Source organism: Gallus gallus, chromosome 7, assembly GCF_016699485.2.
Source record: "Gallus gallus isolate bGalGal1 chromosome 7, bGalGal1.mat.broiler.GRCg7b, whole genome shotgun sequence".
Taxonomy (NCBI): domain Eukaryota; kingdom Metazoa; phylum Chordata; class Aves; order Galliformes; family Phasianidae; genus Gallus; species Gallus gallus.
The window spans coordinates 36,201,020-36,220,224 of NC_052538.1; the positions used below are offsets into that span (position 1 = coordinate 36,201,020).

The 19,205-nt window shown below is 37.5% G+C and overlaps 1 protein-coding gene across 30 annotated transcripts in view; it reads right to left on the reverse strand.

Moving 5' to 3' along the window:
• BAZ2B (bromodomain adjacent to zinc finger domain 2B) overlaps positions 1 to 19,205 on the reverse strand; it is a 108,639-nt gene that overhangs the window by 36,565 nt on the left and 52,869 nt on the right. For 16 of the 30 annotated variants that reach the window (XM_025152119.3, XM_046943421.1, XM_040703304.2 and 13 more), the window contains 9 exons: positions 14,914 to 15,075; positions 13,633 to 13,826; positions 11,930 to 12,136; positions 10,839 to 11,237; positions 8,201 to 8,810; positions 6,657 to 6,953; positions 4,599 to 4,659; positions 3,970 to 4,078; positions 3,598 to 3,699 (listed from right to left, as the gene is read on the reverse strand). In XM_025152119.3, the coding sequence (XP_025007887.2) occupies positions 3,598 to 3,699; positions 3,970 to 4,078; positions 4,599 to 4,659; positions 6,657 to 6,953; positions 8,201 to 8,810; positions 10,839 to 11,237; positions 11,930 to 12,136; positions 13,633 to 13,826; positions 14,914 to 15,075 (2,141 nt within the window). The remainder of the gene's footprint in view (positions 1 to 3,597; positions 3,700 to 3,969; positions 4,079 to 4,598; positions 4,660 to 6,656; positions 6,954 to 8,200; positions 8,811 to 10,838; positions 11,238 to 11,929; positions 12,137 to 13,632; positions 13,827 to 14,913; positions 15,076 to 19,205) is intronic. The other 14 variants (XM_040703306.2, XM_025152125.3, XM_040703307.2 and 11 more) reach the window with 3 other exon arrangements.

The window sequence follows — 19,205 nt, forward strand, 5'->3', positions numbered from 1 at the left end:
CTTATTCTTCACAATTCATTAGAAACGTTTAAGCCTGAACCTCTCCCAGTCAGGACCATCGTAAGATTACATCTCACACTCAGTTTAAAGAGATTCCAAGGGCTACTTTATTATGGTCTTAAGTACCAACTGTTCAGAATCACAATCATATCATGACATGTACAGTACATCACTGCAAAGCTTTCAAATATAATCACGTCTACACCTAAAAAAAAGTTAAGTCATTTTCTAACAAGAGAAGTATACATTGTTCATTTTGCTGCTTAGTACCTGCCTTACAGTTTACCAGAAGTTTAGTTTATAAAGCTGAGCAAACTAAGCTAGATTTAATACCATACTTATCACGTACACCAACAGTGAACCTATGAAATCTCATACATTTTATGTGACCAAAAAAGCAAACAGATAAACCAAAACCCATTCAAGAAACAGAAGAAGCTGCAGCTGTCTGTCAAGTACTTTGGATCCTGCAATGGAGATCTCTTTTGCTTTCCATTTAATTTTCTCTGGTCAATAATACCAATGATAACAAATGTACAGACCTCCATTTACACGTCTCTGAGATCACTAGTACCACAGAGACTACAGATGCATACTACAGTCACATAATCCTCAGAGAAGATAACCTAGAAGCTAACAGGAATAAGATTCAATAAGCAATAAGAAATATCATTTCAAAAAAAGTAAAGAAGATTTCTTAACATCTTGCCAGACACTGTGATTAAACACGTTTCCACAAGTTCAAGATAGGATTTCACAAAAATAGCTTAAACAAGATCCACTGAGAGACACTGAGTAGACAAACTATATAATAGGTCCCAGGACAGCCCTGTACCTGAAAATACATGGATACTGAGATAACTGGAGGAGTTATTATCTCTACAGGTGTGCCAACTTCATTTTCTCCAAGGCATTCACTGAGAACTACAGCTGGAGACAGAACACAAGACTCATCACAACTCCTGTTCTGTACCAGCATGGCCGTTCTTTTACACTGAAATCACTGCACTTACAGAGGAACAGAATGAAATTTACTGGATTAACTATTACTGATTTTCTGATGGTATTCGATCTTCTTTTTTTAAGCACAGAAAAACACTGCAAGCTGATGAAGATCATTCAATTACCTAAATCTTTTATAAATTAAGTGATAATTGAGGGTGTGGGGAGGAATGCAGCAGCACATCATAGCAACACGATATTCTCCTTCATATGGCATTGAGCTAGGAGAGTTTTCAACTGGAATAAATGCACAGTAATTCACTTCCTAGTGTGCTGATACATGTCAGTTCAGAACCTGAAGCATGCATGATTCCATCCTTCATCAATTACTTCAAAAGGCCATCTGACAGTTGCCATGCTAACATCTAGTTGATAACCTTAATTCTGTTTCAAATAAAGTTTAATGCTCAAAACAAATTGGAATCCAATTGTTGCACTTACACTTGCAAAGTTACCACCAACTTTTGTAATTCTTTCACTGTTTGGATGGCTCAAAAGTCAAGGAAAAAAGAATCTCTTGATAAGAGAATGCATGTGACAGAATAAACACTACTTTGAGTACTCATTCTCTTGATATTCTTTTAAGAAAACATGCTTGAATAATCTAATTCTCATATATGTCACTGCTGTGAAATTCTCACCATACAAGTTGATAGTTTTATTTAATCGTGTATTAAACTACAAATAACCGTAACATTAGCCATGTACTACACCATATTTAGCCACTATGTAATTACAGCAGCTCTGCATTTTGAAGAATACAAAACCATAAAAACAAGAAATAAAGAATTTCTGCATGCAAGTGCTCCTCCATTTGCATGTGACAAGGGCAAGCACTCTGCAATGAACTTTGACAACTACAGACTGGTATGATAACATCTCTCTCCATAGAAGGTGATAATTGACTACCTATGTTTTGGGATTATACACGAATTTATACATATATAATTGGAACCAGAATACATTTCTATTATACAAAACATACCATCTGAGATTTTGTGAATTTTCTAGATGTCAAAGGAGGGGGGAAAAGAAAAAGCAGGATGAGTGCCAATATAAAAGATGCAATGGCTTCAACATAAGCTAAGCGTCACTGCACAAAGAGGAAGAAACCAAAATAATATTTTGAAATGTTGTCCTTCATTGTTGAAACTAATCATAGAATGGCCTGGGTTGAAAAGGACCATAATAATCATCTAGTTTCAGCCAATCCCACCAGTAATTTAGTTTCTGACCTTTAGGTCTATGCAATAGCCTACTGCAATGAGGCCATCTGCTCAGGCCTAGCAATTGTGACAGAGGATACCAGACATCTAGCTGGCACTGCCATCTGGAAAAAGTAGCTAGAGGCCAGAAGGAACACTGTAGGGCTATCTCAAAGGTACAAGATAACTATACAGGGAAGCAGAATAAAGCTGAAAGCCTGCTGGCCAAACTGATGAACAAAGCCACAGGCTCTTTACAAGTAGCTGGCATCATCATTAATTTCAGTTTAAATTTGTCCTCCTCATTGTAAACAAACTATACAAGCAGAAACTACAGTGAGATGTACAATGCTGCACACTGCCAGTCTCGCCTACAAGAATGTGCCCTTCCACCACACCTCAGAAGGGCAAGATCTGAACATTATGAATCGAAGGAGAGGAAGAAAGAGAGAACTGAAGAAGGGACCAAGGTTACAGAAGGAATATGGGAAACACATGAAGAACCTAACAGGGTAACAAAGGAACTGATATTCCAACATTTACCATGAACTCAGTTGCTGTTAAGCTTTCAAATTTTTATTATGCAAATACTATGTACTTCCATGTGGAATCACAGTCACATGGGAAAACTACAGTGTTGTTACCTATCCACGCTGCCGTAGTACCATATAAAGATGCTTTATACTTTGAAAAAGAAAACCTTTTTTTTTGACTGAAGGCTAAAATCTTTTGCACACATCCTAAAGAAAAGGCAACATGACCAGACAAGAGAAATAAAGCATGGATCAATCAAAGTACTAATTACCTTAGAATTCTAACATTACTTATTCTTGTGTGGTACCTCTACACAACACCTAATAATGCTGCCACTGTAAAGCATAATCAGTATACTCAGATTTCCCTTCCTTAATGATCTAATGTTTCTAGTGCTTCCCAATAAACCAAACACTTGTATTTAAATATGTATTTTAGGCATATTATGAAGATGAATACATGAAAGCAGCGTGATTTAATGCAAACACAGAAATGATTCTTAATACTAGGCTTCTACAAAACAGAAAGACAAGTTTCAGTCAGAAATAGCTGAATACTGACTCAGATAAAACATGGAACTCTGAGTTCCTTCATACTACACAAAACCAGGCTCGGAGTTGGTCATGAGGCATGCTGAACTCTTGCAAGCTCCTACTGAAATCACTGAGAGGTGCAGTTTTCAACACTGCCAGGGATCAAGGCATAAGCAACTCAGAATTATTAAGAGATAAGCAGAATTTTTAGAAAGAATTATCTAAAAAACAATAAATGCTTCAGACTGTAGCAAAAACTACTTCATCCAAAGTTATGTTAATGTTCCTTGGATCAAAGACTTTACTTTTTAAAAAGCAGATACCTGCGGTCCATCTCTGGCTTCATAGAAGTCACCCACTCCTATTTTTGCACTGAAGCTGAAATTGTCCCTTGAGATATCCATTATTCCATTTCTGCTGAGATACTGAAAAAATCACATATTTTTCCACTTCAGCTTGTAAATAATTACAACCCAGCTTTGATGTACAGCTAACTGTGAGTGTAATGATTTGCATATTTGATCAAGGTGATATACAGACCAAATCAGCAATCAGGCTGAGAAGTATTATCATCTCCTCACAACACGTACTTTGAAATAAGGATCTTTACTGGAGGAAAAAGTGGCATTCTTTTATTGCAAACATGCCTGGTAGCATGAGAACACAGAAGTTAAGAAAAGAATTTACTTTAATACCTTTACTACTTCAGGATATTGCCTCAGCTTCTTTCCACAAGGTGCAAAATACGCTACTTCTCCCTGAAGACGGCCACCAAAGTTTCTTATTCGGGTTTCTCTTTGCCAGCTAGAATAACATGAAATGGATGCATATAACAATTCACTTCTTAAGAAATAAGTAATGCCAATTCCAGAACTTCACCTGAAGTGCAAAAGTTGCATTCTAATTTGACAAGATTATCAAACAATCAAACAGGAAGAAAGAAATGGTTACGATGTTGATTGTCAACATTCTGATTGTATATGAAATCATTTCTATCAAGCTACTGATAAAATACAGATTTTAGAACAATATTTCAAGGAGTTGTTTGAGCACAGAATGAACTGAAAGGACTAATTTCCAGTGGCAAAACTGCTAAAAAGCAAGCCATGTTTGCAAAGGAGGAAATTTGATGCACAAATGAATTAATGAAATATGCTGACACTTCTAAAGAGATGTGCAGTCACTGGGAGTTGAAAATCTAAATCCTTGAAGCCCTTTTCCTGTTTTAAAAATTCTTGGGGCTGAAATACATCATTTCTTTCCCAGCTGATTTTTGAAGGTATTATCTCCCCCTTACAGAATAACAAGTATATATGCAACGTACCCATATTCCAGAGGAACACGCAGCTCCCGTTCATCTGTTACTCTTCGTCTCTTTGAGATGCCTAAAAAAGAATTTCTTATTAACACCGGAGCTTGCAAAAAAGAAAGTAACAAGTTCCTGAGCTATACCTTTAAACTTACATCCTGAAATGAAAAGTTAAATCATTTTTACATGCTAGATGTTATGTATCTAAAACACCAAGAAAATTAATGCAACTTATTGCCCTTTGGAAATACTTTTTCCCGTAGTTTTCCTTTAACTTTTTTTTCCTAAAACAAACAAACAAAAAAAGCAATCATGCTATGCTAAGCTGCTTGACTTGTTTATCTGTGTCAGGTAATATGGAGATGCACTATAATAATGAGCACCTGTATTCTATAAGAGACAGCTTTTTCAATACAGAAGATGAAAAAGCAGATATTCCTTACTTTAAGACCACATGTGTGACTACACTCTGTCCTCAAAGTGCACTTTGTATGAGACTGTGGTCAACTGCCAAAAGTAGAAAAATTATTCCAGCTATGCAGAATTCAAATACCTTTTGCTTTGCTTGGTGCTAATCAAGACTTGAATAAAAAAATATAAGTGAAAAAGAAAATCAAATGTGAGGTTTAAAGAGTGCTGAACACTGGTACTTTTCCTCAGTTTTTTTCAGAGACAGCGACTATGTACCCAGACAAATTTTGGAAAGATGCATTTCTCAAAAAGGTTGTCAGAACCTTTTGTTTCAAGAACATGACATGCCTCTTGCCTGTGTAAATGGACATGAGAAAGTACACCTTCCAAACTTGCTCCAAACTGTCACAGTTAGGAGTATTTCATGACATAATAGCACAGGTTTCCAATGGAGATGACTAGAAGATGTAGAAGCAACTGTTTATTAGCGTCCTTCTCAGTAAACACCATGGAGCTGCCCATGCTTGGATGTCAAACTTCTTGGACACATTGCTGCTATCTTAAACTAACATGACCTTCATATTACCTCTAACAGTCATGGTAGAGGGAGCAAAATTGTTTATCCAAATACAAGTGAATCGAGAAAAAGCTGTGTAATGAAAGTCAAATATAGAGAAGAGGCCATGCACCTCTTTATCAACTGACTACCGTTAGGTAAGATGAATACAAGAGTATTTTAATAGCGTTATAGCCATTCTTCGTAGGGAGAAAAAGTACTGAACCTAACACAAGGAGACAAAAAAAAACACACTGAACCTGTCATCTCCACAACTAACAACAGAAATCCACCAGCCTTTTAAAAGCATCATAAAGCAACCCAAATTTCTGAGAAACAAAATTAACTTTGTACTTTTAAGAATGTGGATTATCCTCAATACATGCAAAATCTTTTCCTGTGTAATTCACCTGCTTGTTCATGGAAAAAACAGGAAGTCAACTGCACATTCCTTTAAAGCTAATGTACTTGATGACATGGCATCTTATTTCTGTTCTACAGAATTGAAATACAAAAACCAGTCTATGAGTGGATGTTGCAATTAAAAAACTTACTTCACTTGTGTGTTATTTAAATATCAAGTCGCCAATTCAAAGCAGTAAATATGCAAATTGATTTAATTGTTACTGTGCAAATTGAGAAGTCTGACTTTCAAAAAAAATGCAGGCTTTTCTGCAGCAGTTGTATCACTCCAGTTAGTTATCCAATACAGGATTATCAACCTAACAGCAAAATGCTATGTTTTTTCCATATTTTTTTCTTTTTAAAATAATTGTGTGATCTCTACAATCTTATAAATTACTAGTTCAGAGTAATACGTTCGATAAAGACTAATCAATAAAGAACTTTAGCATAATAAATATAAAATCCAACTACTACTTCCTACTTTCTCTCGAGTACAAAATTACATGGACTAAGATGTCCTAGACTGAGTGTAACATTAGATTTCTAGGTACCTGCAATTCTGATGAATGATTTTAAGGTCTTTTGCAAACACTTGTGAAAAGATCACCTGATACCAGTGTTTAAAATACTTCTGGTAAGTACCTTTACAATACATGTCACTTAGGTGTTACACTGTATTATATAAAAAGACATTCAGATACCACAGTGTGAACTTGGTGTAAGAGTAGATGGTGTTGTCCCAAGAAAAACTGCAGGCTGGGTCTCGGGACATAAGGCAGATGGTGCAGAGCTCGGGGTCTTTGCTACTTGGAGATTTAGCGGAGTGGAATGAGCTACAGGACCAATGGAAGAGCTCTTTATGGAGGAACCAGTTTTCTTAAGTTTCAGTGGAGTTTTTTCCCCCTCAGTGTCTGTATCTGACTCATCTTGATCCTTATCATCCTCATCATCTTCATCTTCAGACCCATCTGTATCTGACTCGGAATTACTGTCAGACTCTATTAAGAAAAATTATAGCAAAAGACAGATAAGACCAGTTAATTAACATCAAACACACTTAAGATTTAACACTTGTGAAGTCTTTGGTCTTATTAAATCCAAAGGTTTTCTGACTTCAAAACTTTTATAACATTCCTTGAATAACAATCAGAGGTTATAATGAATTAGCTAAACTTCAAAATGACTAAAATTATGACAGTATAAAGTAGTTCTGTGTTACAATGCACTGCTGCTCCTCACAAGAAGAGAGACAGAAACAGAGTGTTTTAAGAGATTGTTTACCATAGGGCAGACTACAGCTAGATTGCCCTGTGAGCCCGGTATGCACACCCTGCTGTGGGAAGGGCAACTACAAAAGCTGTGAAATCCTGCACAAAGAGAAGGAAGCAAATGGTGGAACTGGGTGCAAGAGAGAGAGAGGCGTCAGAAATGGTGGCAATCTCGGCTAAGTTAGATATAGGGTAAAGGACAGACAGGGTAAGGAACAGAAAAGAGGAAACAGTTCTGAGGACAACAGAAGGTGTGTGGATAAAGTAAGAGGAGAATAACAAAGGCGGAGCAGGACACAAGGGATATGGGTACACATGGGAAGGGAGTGGCTGGTAATATAATAAACTCTTCAAAACAAGTCATGTCTTTCTGAATCACCTGAGTCTTCAAAAACAAATCAGAAAGTTATCTAAGAACAATGCAGCCTTTACAACTGTCCTGGTATGATTCTCTAAGCTCATTCACTACTGTGCTCCTGAATAAAGCCTAGAAATACGCTTTTCTTACCAGTCTTGAAAGTTTGAAGGCAGTTTTGTTTAGTGCCTCTCTGGCTGAGGAAGGCTGCTCAGCAGATGGACTCTGCCTGACAAACAGCCTACCCCCCCCCCCCCCCCCCCCCAACTCTCTCCTGTGCACCCTGCCATGGAAACAGTACATGAATAGCAGGTTGGGCAATTTATCTGGATATTAGTTCTTTGATAGTCTTTCCAGAAGGCCCCTGAACCCTATTTACCAGGACAGCTGAAAGTATGCTTGCCATGGGACCAAGTACCAGAAAACCCAAAACATGATTTTGGATGTGACACAAGGAAGGACTGGGAGGCATGCACTACTTTCCATGCTATCTGTAAGACACTGGGTGGGTCATGCTGCGTCAACATTGCCTTCCTCTATTTAAAAAATACTGTGGGAAATAAATACATTTTCAACACACACAAAAAAGTTTCTGCTTTTCCTATTAAAAAGTTTAAACCACCTGATTGGCTATCATCAGAATCATCATCTTCATCATCCTCATCTTCATCTTCATCGTCGTCATCATCATCATTTGAGTCGTCAGATTCTTTACTGCTGGGGGCATCTGAGTCTACCCCTCTGAACTGCTCCACCACCAGTTTTGCAGACGGAAGGCAGTGTTGTGTTTTTACTGCATTTACTGCATTATTGCTGACTGGTTTATCCTTTCCTGAACCAGGTAACACAGGAGAGGTAGAGGGCACAACAAGTGTCCGGTTACCAGTTGTTTTTTTCCCACATGCACTCAAGTTCACTGGCAAAGAAAAGGGGGTACTGCTAGCAATGGCTACACTTTCATTGATCTTGGTTTGGGATTTCTGTTTTGTAGTAAGTGCAAGAGGAACTTCCTGGATGACGCTCTGAATAACTCCATTGGGTTGGTGATTACCTAAAAGTGCATTTGTCAGGAATGGATTAGAATGGTTGTTTTCCAAAGATGTGAGTTTTTGATGAGCTGGTGAACAAGATGTCGGTTTTGAGCTTGACAAAGATGCAATAACCTTCTTCAGGTTCTTAGATGATTCCTGTTTCTTTAGCTGTGCTGCTGGGAATGTCTGTTTATATTGTTCCTAAAGAAATAAGAAGAGGAATAAAATCTGAGTATCTGTTTTTTCAGCCAGATGAACTCTATTAAATCAAATATCTGCTTTCAGAAAAGCTCTTTATAATAGAACATAAGTGCTAGCTACAGAAGAAGAGAAGAGTAGCTGCAAGTTCTTTGCATCTCTCCAGTAGCTTTCAGTGTAAATCATATAGTACAAGATGAATTGTGAAATTAAGCTGATTTAAATTATGCAGGCAACCTCATTCTCTTTTTGCACTGCTCTGGATGGCAATTTTCCTGAAGAAATTAAATATGATCTCAAACAGAAAAAACCAGACTACACTTTATGTAGCTACACAGGGATAAAACCACTTTTTACTCATTTCAATACATTTAATCTCTTTACTGAATGGTCCATTTTGAAGCACGTGGTAAATGCAACACACTAATGGCTACAACACCAGCTAAAATCCAACAGAAGGCTCTCAGCACAGGGAACTTCTACACAGAAAATTGTGAGAAAAAATGTTACTATTCAAAAGAACTGTGATACACAAGCTTTTCATCCCTGAAGAAAAAGTAAGAAAAGTAATACTTGAAAATTCTTCACAAAGTTTAAAATCCCATAGTAGACACTAGTGCTTCAGAAACACATGCATGTGGAGCTTAGACCGTGTTCTGTTTCAAATTCTTCAAAAATAAGGAAAATACACTTTCTTTGATTAAAAAAGTAGAATTAACATGGTGCATCTTAAATCAATTTTTACATACTAAGTCAAATACATTCCTGGAAAAACTACTACTTAAAACTAAACACAAAACAAAGATTTATAAAATAGATATTTATGTAGTGCTTATTTCCAGTAGAAAATTACAGAAATAAAAGTAATAAACGGGTGACAGATCACCACTCAAAGACTCCTGACCTAAATTTGATACCAGAAACAACTTCCAATGGAAAAGACAGGTATTTCCATAATTACATTTATTTACAAATTCCAGTTAAATGATTAGCTTATTTAAACTTTGAGAAGCACCTGGGATTTGGAAAGACAAAATGATTTACTTCCAGTCTAGAAGAAAACGTGTTTAAAATACTTTAAGGTCTTTAAATCATGAGTTATCAGTGAATCAGACTTCACTTTTCACTGACATTACTTCTAAGGTGTTTTAAAATATGAAATATCTTGATGAGTGTGAGTATATATATATATATGTGTGTGTGTGTGTGTGTATGTATACATGGGGGCACACCCCCCCAGCCTCAACATTTCTAAAATTACATATTTTTACTGCCATCCAATCTCCACTAAAATCAAACTTAATAGGAGCTATGAAAACTCACCGCTAGTCACAAAAATGATTCTACCATAATTGCAAATAGAAAAACAAAGTACAAAATCAAAACAAAGTTTTGTAAGCAACAGAACTGTTAGCGCAGATATGTATAAGCATACTGTAGGGTCCTGATCAGTAAAAAGAAATTCTACTGCAAAGGTTATACTAAGTTTTAATAGTTAATCCACGAACATCCTCCCATCTGCAAGGAACAAACACACCAGAAAATGAACTCTACAATGCTTATGTACCAGATATGGAAAATATTAAACCAGCATTTCGATTAAAACTTTGAAAAGGAAAGCTAAAAATGCCCATCCCATTCAATTTCCCAGGAGTACTCTTCTCATTTTTATATATAATTTAGCTGTTCATATTTATTTAAGAGATGCACAGCAAAATCTCTTTCTTCATCAGCATAAAAGGGAAGAGAGAAGATTATAACCTTCATAAGCCACCATGCAAAAGCTTATGCCATCTTTAAGATATCCTTTTGTTTCCAGGTATTACTGGGCTTACTGTATTAGATCTTATAATACAAAAATTACCCAGGTGAACTTCAAATAAAAGATCCCAAATTAGCAAGAAAAGATTGGAGACCACATCAAATTGTATTTAAACATCAGATTTAAATAGAGTTTGATAATGTTGCAGTAAGTTTTGTTAAGCAGATAGCACCGGTTACAAACAGTCAGAACAGTGATTTTTCACTCACTCGTTTTGATCGTACATCGCTGATCAAAGGTATGGATTCTTCAGAGGTATTCTTATTCCCTGCTTTGAGTAGGTCAGGAGGAGGAACTATGATTTTTAAGTAGGCTTCCTTTTTGGTTTGATGTACCAAAGACAAAGGTTTCACATTGGGAACCAGTCCCGTAGACTGTATTACACTTGTGTGTTTGTTCACAGATTCCTCCTTTGCCTGAGAGCTTTGGAAAATAAACGGAAGTTGCTGTGACAAAACCTGAGGCTGCTTCTGCTGGGACTGGAATGATGAATGAGTCTGGGAATCAGACACAAGAGGTATCTGCTGGTGTGTTCTTTTTTCTTGGGACTTTTCATGGGCTTTTTGGCCATCAGTTTTCATGTCTTTTACACCACTATGCATTAGCACCTGCAAAACAGGCATTTATGAACATTCATGTTAGATTACTTAAAGATGATGGAAAAAAAAAATCATCCATCCTAACAGAATAATTATACTCTTCTTGGCAAAGGATGAATAATACTAATTTAAAAATAAATCCTGTGATATATTTAGGTTTTTTTTTTCTTTCTAGGATAATCTCAGCATGTGAAAAAAAATAGTCAGTAGAGAAGAGTACTAAAATATGATTGCTTTTAACAAGTAATCTGACAGTAAGACTACTAAACTACCCAGCATTCCAATCTTGTTTTTCTATTTGTTATCAGGAAAAGTAACAATTTTGCTAGGAAAAAGCAACTGCCAAGGTGCAATATCTTGAAAAGGCACACTTTCAACTCAGTATCAATGCACAGCACCTAACTTCTTGGTGTTGGTTGTGAGTTTTGTTGCTGTTGTTCGTTGTTTTTTTTTAAATATATTTGGCACTTGATAACAAAACAAACCTTCTAGCCCCTCAATAACAAAAAACAACACACCCATACAGAAAAGGGAGGGAAAAAAAATACAAAAAAAACCTGATAAACCAAGCAAAACCCAGCATTCCTAACATTCATTAATATGCAGATAAATAATCATTCTCTGGTACAAACACTAGATGATTTTTTTCCACAAACAGCTTATAATGACAAGACTGCAAGCTGCAGAGTGAGATGTCATACCTTGTTCTTGTTTTCGTGATGTGCTTCATTTTCAGAATCAGATTCATCATCTTCACTCTCTTCAGCACTCTGGTCCTCCTCCTCCTCTTCATCCTCCTCTAGGTCATCAGAATCACTGCTGCTTATGCCTTCACTCGATGTGTCTGACGAGGAGCCTGAGTCACTGTCACTGTTACTGGAGCTTTCTACTGCTTTTTTTCTGGGTTTCTACCAGGAAGATGACCACTTTATTACTGGTTCAGCTTTAATTTGATGCATTATCTTATTTTAAAACAAAACCAACCAGTAAGATTCTAGAGTAAAGGAGCCTGTAATCCCTTAGTAGAACCGACTGTCTAGACAGTCTTTGCCAGGAACTAAAGAGGAAGAAGTGCTTCTCAAGGTGACGAAAATGAAACAAAGGTCACTAGGTTTTGCCACAACAGTTTTTGCAGCACATAACCTGCAGATCAGTTAAGCACCACTACATTTCAAAGCAACGTATCAGACTAGAGCTGAGAAAAGCGGTCTGGAATTCAAGTCTAGAAATCCACAACATTCACTGCTTCCAGAAATTTCAAAAACCAAAAGCTTTCTTGCAAAATAACACAGAAAGAATACCAAGATATTGGAATCATCAACCCATTTCAGAGACACATTCATTTAAATTACATTATTTGTAATTTCACAGTATTTGCTACATTTCAACTAGTTTCATAATTTGGTCTTCAAGAAGGCCAAATTTCTTCAGGAATGCTTGTTTTTTTCTCTAAGTACTTTTATTAACACAATGAGACTTTTAATATCTTCAATATCAGATGACTGCCCAAGTCCTTTGACTTTTCTTACTTCTGATAAATAGAGAATTCCAGAAAAGCTTTTTTAAAGCCTAAAGATTTAATTTAGCTTCTGAAATTTTGTTTCAAACTACAAGAAACACAATTACATAGTTAAATAATCACTTCTCTTATGAAGACAGGCTGAGGAAGCTGCACGTGTTCAGTCTGGAGAAGAGACTCACTGTGGCCTTCCAGTACTTATAGGGAGTTTATAAACAGAAGGGAGAGCAACTACGTGCACAGTCTGATAATGACAGGACAAGGGCGAACAGCTTTAAACTAAATAGGGGATTTTTAGATCAGATATGAGATGGAAATCTTTACCCAGAAGCAGTGAGGCCCTAGCACAGGCTGCCCAGAGAAATGCAGGCGCTCCATTCCTGGACATGTCCAAAGTCAGGCTGGATGGGGCCCTGGGCAGCCTGAGCTAGTGGTGGGTAACCAGCCAATGGCAGGGGCTGGAACTGAGTGATCTTTAAGATCCCTTCCAAACTAAGCCATTCTGTGATTCTATGATTCCGATATATATTACCCATGAATATATATTCATATATTACATATGCTTACATGCAAACAGCTATAGATTAGTTGTGTTAAAACATACTTTCATTTTATAATTGCTTAATGTAAATAAACTCATGTTATCAAATACAGTTATTATGCAGTGAAAATAGTGGAAATTGTTCACAAACAAAATGTATGTTTAAAAACAAAAAGCAAGCATAACAATTCCTCAGAAACAACACTCCACAAAAGTGGACATCATGCTCCGAAAGATGAAAATTCCGAAGTTTTTTTGGATTAGGGTAAAAATATATCTGTGTGCACAAATCAGAACACTCACCACCTCTCAGTTGAATCATGAACTGTTTACACATTATTTACCTTGTCTTTAATTTTGTCAGCTCTGGTGTCCAAAAGCTGAACTTTGTTTTGCTCCTGGTTGTATTTGCGGCCTCCTGCTCCTGAGGTTACCACTTTCACTTGCCCTGCGGATGTTGCAATACTAGTGGACAGTACAGATGTGCTGATAGCAGATGCTGCAGTGGTACTGTTCCCATTCAGTGATCCATTTATACCTAAAGATGACAGATTTTACAGAGCGATATTTGAAAAATCTAAAATAGCAGACACTTTTGTTGAGATGTTCCAGTCACAGTAACCTAGTTTCCATACTCCCTTAAGAAGACTTCTCACAGTCAATTTCTGCCATAAACTCAAAAAGGTACCTTCCAAAAATCAGTCTGAATTGCCCACAAATTTATTTTAAACCACAAAACGCAGAGCACTCATCATTTGAAGTGCAAATAAATGTAATGTTGTAAAGAAAAAAAATCTGAAATCTACACAAACCTAGAGTTCAGTTAGGGACAGAATAAGAAGATTCTCCAGAAGAAGACTTAAAAAAAAACAAAAAACAAAACAAACAAACAAAAAAACCCACTACATTCCAGTAACTATCTTGCAGAACAGTCTGCTTCAGATTCTGAACAATCAATCAGCTTCAAAGAACTACAGCAAGGCCCCCAAAATTTTGAAGATCTGAAATGTAAAAAACAAAGGGGCAGTAGGGAGTAAAAGTTGCAGGAATGCTATTATTGAAGGCTTGTGAAGGGCTGGGAGAACATGCTCTATGAGGAGACACTGAAGGAACTGGGGCTGTTTAGTATGGGGAAGAGGAGGCTGAGGGGAGACCTTGTTGCACTCCTCCAGTACCTGAAAGGTGCTTACAGCGAGAGCAGGGCTGGTCTCTTCTCACTGCTGATAGGTGACAGGACGAAGGGAAATGGCCTCAAGTTGAGCCAGGGTAAGTTTAGGTTGGATACCAGGAAACACTTCAATACAGAAAGGGTGGTTAAGCACTGGGATGGGCTGCCCAGGGAGGTGGTTGAGTCACCATCCCTGACTGTGTTTAAAAATGCATAAAAATTATTTACTCTATAAATACTAGAAGAAATATATTCACTACTGTTCATCCCAGACAAAAAGTGTAAAAATACTATTAGAAAGAGTACTTTGTTATTGAAAGCCCACACTTTCATGTTTCACACTTCACCATCAGAATAAATTCATACAGAACTTTTTAGGAACGGGCAATGAGAAGCAAGGCTGAAATTCTACATTGTGCAAGCGTGCAATTATTCACTGAATAACTTTGGCCATTACCTTTTTCTAAACTGCCACGATTATTTTTTCCTGTAGTTCTTGGGTGGAATGGAGTAGAATCATGGTTTTGGGCAGGAGGTGCAAAGAGCGGTGAGATGCCCAAGAGTGGTGGGAAAAAAGCTGCCCCAGAACGAGAGTGAGAGTCCGCTGTTCGCCACCATTCTGTATCACAGAGCAAAAAAAAACCAAACTTCAGCTTTACCAAATACACATATGTAAGTATTTCTGTAAGAATGTTCTGATGCAGAATTTAGAGCAGACTTACTAAATTCTGGTGGTGAGTTAAAAAAAAATTATATATATATAGATAGATACATACATACACACACATGTATACTCATATGTAAAAATTAAGACAACACCGAACATGTTTCATAACATGAATTTCTTGTGGCAATTCTGGCTATAAATCCTTTAAGCTACTGAGGTAAAGGTTTCAGTAGTTTACTTATACAAACTTACTTACATATATCCTTTCAGTTTTTAAATGGAGCTTATAAACAAGATGGAGACCAACTTCTTTGCACTGTCTGTTAGCAACAGGACAAGGGGGAACAGATGTAAACTAAAAGAAGGGAAATTTAGGTCAGGTGCGAGCAGGAAATCTTTTAGCCAGAGTGCAATGAGGCTATGGCACTGCCGTGAGCTGTGGTGCCCTGGAGGTGCCCCAGGCTGTGGATGGGCCCTGGGCAGCCTGAGCTGGGGGGCAGCCAGTGCGTGGCAGGGGTGTGGCTGAGAGGTCCCTTCCAACCCAACCCTGCTGTGGCCATATAATACATTCTGAAAACAAATAGGTAACAAAGTTGTATGACAGTGATAACAACAAAATTAAAATGCTAGTATTATAAACTGGATTAGCATTCACAGGTTGCTACTGTACATTATTAACTCACCAATCTTTTAAAATTAGAGCTGATAAAAAACCCCATAAAAAAAAAAGAAAACAGCATTAAGTTACCACTACAATGTTAGCTCTGAGGTCTACAGCAAAAAAAGGAAAAAGTGGATCTGAAGCAGTTCACCATGAAAGGACAATCTCAATATCTCAAGCTACACTACATGAGCTCAATACTCAAACTTAATTCTGCTCATTTTTTCTGTAGTGTCTCTATAAAAAAGACTTATTTCACAAACAGCAATTAGGTCACTTTGTGACATGTTACTCCTTACATATTCAATTGATTAATTAAGAAATATTTTACAATTCCAGTGCTCCAAAGTTTCAGTTTTGTTTTAAAGTTTCATCTCAAATCATAACTTGTATTTATTTTCCAGCAAAATTAACTTGCACTGAGTTGCTATCATTCCTACAACTTCTAGGTTTTAAAGTTCTTTAATGCAATGTAGTATTTAAAATACTTTTCTAATCTTTTCTGTACATTTCTGAGATTCTGCAAGACTACACTATGTTTTATTTTGTTTATAAGGTACTGCTAAACAGTCTTTGAGGACGTAAATGTCCAGGGCACTGTTCTTGCCACAGAAGCACAGGCTCCCATCTTTACAGCAGCCCAAAATAAGTATGCAGGGATGTTTGAGTAGAGGCATTGGACTAGGTGACCTTCAGCAGTCCCCTGCAACATTAAATGCTCTGTGAGGAAAATAGGTTACATGTGGTAAGAGCAGCAACTCTAACATTAATTTTGAGCTTTTATACTTCTGCACTCAACACGAATCTTTCAAACTCTGAAAAACATTCAGACAAAAAAGAAAACAGCATGCAAAATTAAGCAGAAAGGAAAGCTGGAGGATATATTTTCCAACAAAGACTTGTCTGGCAGATGGCACAGATGTCTGATAGACAGATACATGTCTAGCATTCTGAAAGAAGGAAAACTGAGAGAACCTGAAAATATGACACAACAACTGAATTCTTAAAAGCTGTGAGAATCCTAGAATTTATAAAAATCAGGGAAAGGTAGCAGAAGACCTGCATACATGAGCAACCAGCTCATGGATAAATTCAAAGGGAAAAAAAGGGTCCAATAGATGTGGAAAAGGGGCCTATCCACTTGGGAAGAAAAGAATGTTGTCAGGGCCTTCAGGGATGCAAAGTACAACGTTAAGGTCCACTTGGAATTAAGTCTGGCAAAAAAGATCAAGGATAGTAAGAAAGGCTTTTAAAGTATGTCAGTAGTAAAAAGAGGACTAGGGAAAATGTGGGCTCACTACTGAACAAGGTGGGTGCGCCGATAACAGGGAACACTGAGATGGCAAAGATACTGAATGGCTTCTTTGCTTCTGTCTTTATTACTAACACTGTCCCTTGGGAAGTCCAGGGCCTGGAGGTAAGAGAGTTTGGAGAATGGAAAGCTCCCCCTTGGTCAAGGTGGATCTGATCAGAGAGCATCTAACCAAAACCAAAACACACAGAAATCCATGGGCCCTAACGGGATGCATTCATGTGTGCAGAAGTGATTGTCAAACTGCTCTCTATAATATTTGAAAGGTTGTGGAGGAGAACGGGACAGGTCTCCAAAGGCTGGAGGACAGCCAATGTCACTCCAGTCTTCAAAAAGGGCAAGGAGGAGGATCCAGGAAACTACAGGCCAGTCAACCTCACCTCCATCCCTGTAAAGGTGGTGCAACAATTTGTTCTGGATGCCATCTCCAAGCAATTGGAGAGAAGAGAAGAAGGTTATCAGGAGTAGTCAACACAGATTCATCAAGGGAAAATCATGCTTGACCAACCCAATAGCCTTCTATAATGTTATCACTGGCTGGGTACACTCGGGGAGAACAGTGGCTATTTTGTACCATAACTTAAGCAAGGCGTTTGACACTGTCTCCCACCACACCCTTGTTAAAAAAGCGTGGAATAGATCAGTATAAATGACTTGGATTGAGGACTGGAAGAGCTCAGAGCATTGTGGTCAGTGGCACAGCATCTGGTTGGAGGACCATAACAAGTGGTGTTCCCCAGGGGTCAGTGCTGGGTCTGGTCTCATTTAGCATCTTCATCAACAACATGGATGAAGGGACAGAGTCTGCCCTCAGCAAGTTTACTGATGATACAAAGTTGGGATGAGTGGAGGACACACTGGAAGGCTGTGTTGCCATTCAACAGAACCTGGACAGGCTGGAGAGTTGGGCAGGGAGGAACCTGATGAGGTTTAACAAGAGCAAGTGTGGAGTCTTGCACCTGGGAAGAAACAACTGCGTACAACAGTACAGGTTAGGGGATGACCTGCTGGAAAGAAGCTCTGCAGAGAAGGACCTGGGGGTCCTGGTGGACAACAGGTTGGACATGAGCTATCAATGTGCTGGACTGTAATGATACTATCTTACGAAACATTAGACTGCCTAGCAATTTTATAATGCTAGCATTTTTTTTTAGTGTTTGTTCTTGAAGTTACTAACCTACTGTCAACATGCTCCACATAGTGAAACTTTAAACTGCACTCCTTAACATTATTTACTTACGTCAAACACATCAAACATTTTTGAGCACAGCTTAGAAATTCTACTATACAGATATAAGACTGAGAACACTGCTTTAAAGGAGAACATCCGTTTCAACAATGCTGATCTCTTAGTAAAAGGAACTATAACTGTGAATGGCTTTGTAAATATTAAGGAACTTCATAGTACAATGAAGTATGTAAAAATAAATATTTAACTAGCACCTAAAAATATAAAGCATCAATGCACCAACCTACAGAAATAGAAAGGTATTCTAAATATGCAAAGGACATTCCAGCTCAGACTGCAGGTGTAGAGAATTGCTTAGAGTGGCAGAAATTAGCGTGCTTCCCACTTTTCTCTGTTGCGTTTTAATCATTGCAGTGCTACTGAAGTTTGTCTTCTATGTCACTCTAAGCAATAGGACTCTAGAACTTCCCAACTGTATGCATAATTTTATGGTGCCGATGAGTCTCTCATAGTGTAAAACTTGAAGTGATAATGGTTTATATATACACCAGTATACACACCAGTAACAATCATCTACTCTCACAGCTAGTTAAAAAACACAATTCATTGGAACAGAGAAAAAAATATCTGTTATTTTAAATGAAGATCAAAGCACTGGCTATCTCATTAAAATACTCAAAATGAAAATAAGAAAGAGTATCAATTTAATAGACTCTGAGTATGCTCTTGCAGAAACAAGTACACAGATAACATCCGTGAATGTAACTGTAATGACTCCATCTTTAACCTTCCTCCAAAAATAATAAGATTAGTTGGTTGTGAACTAATTTTGTAAAAAAGTAAAATAAAATATTTGAAAACAGACTGAGAAACTAGCCGCTAGTGGTGAAGAACACAAACCAGCTAAGCCAATACAGAAC